Source organism: Diadema setosum, chromosome 1 (assembly GCF_964275005.1).
Source record: "Diadema setosum chromosome 1, eeDiaSeto1, whole genome shotgun sequence".
In the NCBI taxonomy this organism is placed as follows: Eukaryota; Metazoa; Echinodermata; class Echinoidea; order Diadematoida; family Diadematidae; genus Diadema; species Diadema setosum.
Window position 1 is genome coordinate 131,973 of NC_092685.1, and position 6,078 is coordinate 138,050.

Sequence of the window (6,078 nt, forward strand, 5' to 3'; positions counted from 1 at the left end):
TGTTTTTGTTTTTTTCAAGCTATCTTTAACAAGTTAGCATCATCATGTTATTGTCCGTCAATCCTGATCCTGACGCTTTACCCCTCGTCGATACCTGTCTCATCCCAAATTTCAATATCATGGCTCTGAGCAAAGTGGATGGGCATTAACCATTCATAAAATGAGATGTTGTCATACATTTTCCAACTACTGCCTTTTTATCTCCAATTCTTTGTTTCAAATTACATGATATTTTTTTATTCACAAAAACTGTATAGACAGATATTTTAAGATCTGAATAGATTTTCGGTTTGCAATATCCATTTGACAAGATCCTTTCATGATTAACTGTTGAACGGAGTAAAATAGCTTTGACATAACAATAAACGAAATTAATCACACACACACACACGCACACGCACACAAAATGACCCTGGTCAATGTTATTTGAGTTCACATCTATAATTACAGTGTATATACCTATAGAAGGAGAAAGGGAGGGGATTTAATGTGATACAGTTGCCTTCCATGAATAACATATTGGGAATGGGCATGGAACATCATTGTGACATTCAAGATGTGAACTAACTCGACTCAATTCATAAATAAAAATTTTCCTATACATTGTTTATCATCGATTATAAATTTTACAGTTCTTTGTACATCAATTCTCAACTCACAACGCATACACAAGCAACGCAGACATGGATCTACTTTTTTACATGAGGTTGATTTCTTACATGTCAAGGGGAAGGGGATGGTGCATAATTTGTTTATCATGTTTATCAAGTCTTCAAAAGTCTCGGGCTTCTTCAACCTGAATGTGATAAGTTTCATTATCAGGGTTTTCCATGCAATGACGGCCATTGTTAGGTGGTCTAACAAGATTGTATTTCGTCCAATCACCTTTGCATATGATCCATGGCAGAACGTCAATTTTATAGTTCAATTCTCGAGAAATCTTGGCACTTATGAGCTGTGGGGTACCTGCCCCTTGCCCGCGGGTTATAAGTCGTTGGTTTCTGTCATAGCAACACTGCTGCGATGCCAACAAAGAACTGTGTTCTGACTGGATACAGACCACTGCCGTCGGCTTGAAAGTGCTAAGTCTCAGCCAAGAAGTCTCCAGGTCAACGACCACCCAGCGGAAGTAGCTCCGAAAATGCCTATCGATGATCGGGCTATTGACAGTGAGTGCAGCCGGGTAAAGACAGGGACAACTTGGGAGGTTTTCCAGGCGTTTGAGGTAGGAGACTAGCTTCTCGCTGCGGCACTCCATCCATTCCTTACAGCGATCTATGGCATTAGACATGGGAATGATATACCTCGTAAATACCCCTTAAATAAAACTTAACAGCATGAACCACTCCGTTATGACCAGCTGAGTATGCTACCTATGAAAACTGAACTCCCAGCAGACAAAGATTGTAACACATGTACTTCTACTGCATGTAATGATGAATGGTAAAACCTTTTTCTTTTCTTTTTTTAACCCTGAAACCATGGTCTATAAAAATGATGAAAGTTGTAATCATTGATTTAGATTTTATTTTTTTTTTTGTTTCAAACGCTTGGCGAACATCTACAAAGTATGAAGAAAATTTTTGAATCTTTGAATCATTTACTAACAATTTCTTGATATTGGGCAAAGGACTGGTAAATATGAGTTTATTGATGACACTGTTAATTATGTGTTACTGTTTGTTTCTGGATCGCACTCTACAAACCACTTTCACCTAATGTGGTAAAGTTAACCTCAACACAAAATAGGTGCTAATAAAAAATTCTCTCTGCCAACTGCCGAATTGCAATAAAAAAATCAAAATCATATCATACTATCCCCCTCCCAATAACACAACATTTTATACTGATAAACAATGAAACAAATCTATTTCTAATGCTTTCTGAAACTTTGTGTGTAAGTTACTGGTTAGACATGATATATACAAAAACCATCTGAACCTTGTTTTCCAATTTCAGCTCATTTCTAACAAACTGCTTTGTTAGCACGGTTAAGTCATAAATAACAACATATATGTTAGAAACTTCTGAATCCCTTGATGACAAGATAAATCGATTTCTTTTGAGAGGGTAAAACGAGGGGAACATCTTTGAGACTGAATAAAAATACCACCAATGTGATGTAAACCAGAAAGCAGCAAAAATAATTAATCCAAAACGGCTACATAGAGGTGTCAAACAACATAATCAAATTGAAGGAAAACAAATATCGCCTATTAAATAGGTTCAATAAAGTACCGATGTCAGTGTTGTCGATTACGCCGCTCATATCGTCCACGACATCAATTGTGAAACCATGGTCGATGTCAAAGATTATGTCGGATGGCGCGGTTGTCACAGACATACTGAAATCGACATTGCTGTTCACGAATATGGACGAGTCTGCAGTTGGAAACAATAATTGTTTTAAGAACAAATCTTTGTAAAATATATCAGTCTTCTCATTATCATTTTACTCCTCCTTGGCGTTGAGACTTGTCATTTACAGACATTCCTTTCTTAGAATAAAACACTCTTAGTCTTTATCGCCTTGAATACATTCTGAGCACTGAATTCACTTTAGATGGAAAAACATTTGGATGCTGTACGTGATTCGATAACATTCTCTTTGTTAAAGGGACTGTACAGTACTGGTTGAGGTGGAGATTCATGTTTTTAACATTCCTAAGTGAGATAATGAGAAACCTCTTATGAAATATGAAAGAGCATGTAATTTCAAGAAGGATTCAACGTTTATTTGATGAAAATTGGTTTTCAAATGGCTGAGATATCTAAAAAAGTGATAATAATAAAAGGCGACAGGCCACGCCTTTTATTAGGATCTCTTTGTTTCACCTTGTTTTTGGATATCTCAGCCATTTCAAAACCGATTTTCATCGAATAAACTTTTGATACCCCTTAGAATTGCATGCTTTGTGACATCTCATAGAGTGGTTTCTGAATATCTCGCAAAACGTTAAAAGCTAAATCCTCACCTCAACCAGAACTGTACACTTAAACTTACTCGGTGAAAACACTTGAATATATAGAACCATTGAACAACCTGCTCACCTTGGTTCTATGGTTAATATGGCCTTTAGAGATTCATAATTATGTTTCTATTGACGAGCAACATTGGTCGCAACTCCAAATGTGAATTAGCTGAGGTAATTATGTCATTGACTCACACATACCCTTTCTGTGCGGGCACACACACACACACACACACACACACACACATTATATATATATATATATATATATATATATATATATATATATGTGTGTGTGTGTGTGTGTGTGTGTGTGTGTGTGTCCAATGATTGGTCAATGATATCGTAACTACAACTGATATAAGCTCATACCTGAACACGGAAGATCATTACATTGCCGAATTTCGGTGTCAACACAGTGCGTCCCGCATGTCCTATGTCGCTCCTTTTTTCCTTGCCCACACGATGCCGAACATGAAGACCAATCGCTCCACTCGTCAATTTTCCTACCTGTCAAGTCCCCATCTATCGACAAAGGAAAAAAAATGTTTATTGATGGGAAATTCCTGAGGTACTAAAAAAAAAAGAAAAGAAAATTACCTCATCCTCTTCAATATCTTCTGGAATCATATTTCGAAACCTTTCCCTGGATGACATTTTCCCCCTTTTACTTTTTTAATCACTCTGACATACTACAGAAAATGAAACATCAGGTCTTAAAAGGAAACAGTAGTTCTCTTTAGTCATTCAGATGTCTGTCGTCCATCGATAACTTATCCATATGTATTTCGCTTTGAAATATATAAAACAAAAATGAAGGGATTCTTTGTCGGAGATGTTAACATGTTCATTACAGCGCAGCTAACACTTAATTGTCTTTGACTGAGTTTTTTTTTTTTTTTTGACAAAAAAAAAAAACATATTTCCGACTGATGACCCAGGCGTGTTTCCGTTCTCTATAACCATATGAGATCAGAACTGCCTGTTTCCATCGGGAAACTATGTAGTGAAACCTATGAAACATTTATTATCGTAATTTCTTCACATATTGCTGCCTATGAGTACGAGAGCGATGACCCCGTCAAAAGTAAATGCTGGCATTACCAAATGCCAGTTATATGTGATGTGATTCTACCCTTTAATGCTGCAGCCCATGAAGCAACATGCAAAGTAACCGACAACTAAGATAGAACTCAAAGCATGGCCGGCGGAACCGGGGGGGTGGCAAGGGGGGGGGGGGGGCGCCCGCCCCACCCCCCCCCCCTCCACTTTTTGTGCACCATACAAGGGAATATTTGTATTTATTATTATTTTTTTATTTTTTTTTTTTGCTTGTCGCCTGAAGAAACCCGGAAGTGGAAGGGGAGAGATGAGCTGAGGACGAGGACTTTTTTTTTTGCTCGTTAGTTCATGAAACCCGGAAGTGCCCCCCCCCCCCTTTTGAAAACGCTCCGCCGGCCCTGTAAAGCTATTCAAAACTATTTAATATATTGTATGATTTCTTGTTTTCATTTTTTTTTCTATTTCCAGGCTTTTTATTTTCCCCTTTTCTTACCATAACCATTCGCTGGACGAGTTGATGGTTGAGACGGTGTAGATGGTTTACTTTCATACAGGTGCTGGTTATCTTCTTCCTCGTTCCCTTCCCCATTCACAACCACTTCTATTGTGATGTCCAAGTTTGGATTGGGAGTGATTAGGTTAACAAATCCCAGACTCGGGTTCGAATTCGTGGCTATCTCAGCAAGTTGCTCCATTGATCGCCACTCGCCAGTTCGTATACTAGCAGCATCCTTTCTACTCCTTGGCTCTTTTACCTTGTCAGGAAACTTCTCATATTCGTCATTTTCTAGGTAATCATCATAATCATAAGTGTAATAATCCTCTAAATCGATTGACATGTCTCCATTCTCTGAGTGTGAAGTGGCGTCCACTGAACCGTCAATTTCTTCCCGGAAGACAGTGCTGATTGTCACAGCCACTTTTCCCTCCGTTGACGCAGCGGAACCAGTTTTGGGCATGGTAGTAGGCACGTCTCTGACATTACTCTGAAGATTTCTTGGTGTGCTTATTACCTTATTCAAGATTAAGGAAGAAGATTTTGTTTTCTCCTTGGGTAATAGTCTGATCCGTGACTTCTGTCCGATGTAAGTTCTGACCTTGCTATTGACATTTTCCTGAGTTTGGACGTTGCTGCTTACAAATTGTTGGCTTGGCACTGTGACTTCATCCAATCCTTGTGAGTCAATCACAAGATCCCTCCGCCCTTGGTGTATCTAATAGAAAGTACGTAAAATGTGTTCAGTCATCATATTTTCTTTGCAAAGGTATACTGCGGTTGCTTTAATTCACAATTCACTAGGTTTGAATAAATAGTAATAAGTAGGAAATTACTTTGCAGTCGTGACTTCGTAGATAAAGCCACGGTTCGACAAGACTCTGAAATACATCGTATCCATAGATATCAGTTTTTCTGCACACAGTGTGACAGCCACGCTAATTGAGCATTTTTATAAGCAATACCATCTTGACCAAACCCTCAATTGATAGTCTAAACTGTCAGAACCGTTTTGATTGATTTGATTTGATTTGATTTGATTTATTCTCCGCATGGCATCATTTACAATTCTTTTTATCAATAATAATCACACATAATAATATACAAATTTCATGAAATTTTCTATGCAGACATCGAGATGCAGATGTTTTGACATTATTCGTTCGGAAAAGGAACACAAAACACTCAATTTCATTGATGTTTAACAGAAGTCACCTGTATCGTGGCGAGGAGTCCCGGCGTGATCAGCCAGAAGCTCAGGGTGAAGACAGCCAGGAAGAGCAGGTAGTGCCAGGCTGACGAGGGAAAAGTTATGGCCATTATCACCAAGCACACATCTCTCGACTGGTCGTGGAGGAACAGATTTCCCGTGGTTTTCGATAAAGATCAAGGGAAAATGTATTCCCTTGATACGTTGCAGAGGCAGAATAAGGCTTACAGTTGCTTCGATGCCAGCAGAGGGGCGCAATTATCTAGTAACTGACGGAGGCAGAGTGTACTCATTTTCTTTCGGGAAAGAAGAATGACCCTTGTTTCGACTGCTGATGG

General features: G+C 38.6%; 1 protein-coding gene across 1 annotated transcript; it reads right to left on the bottom strand.

The window, feature by feature from the left end:
- Nucleotides 1–772: 772 nt before the first annotated feature.
- On the bottom strand, nt 773–5,850 carry LOC140232590 (isthmin-1-like). The gene is made up of 5 exons (XM_072312691.1): nt 5,746–5,850; nt 4,528–5,248; nt 3,345–3,497; nt 2,239–2,382; nt 773–1,275 (listed from the first exon to the last, which is right to left on the bottom strand). Exons 1-5 carry the CDS (start codon nt 5,848–5,850, stop codon nt 773–775), a joined length of 1,626 nt encoding a protein of 541 aa, XP_072168792.1.
- Between the last annotated feature and the right edge of the window lie 228 nt (nt 5,851–6,078).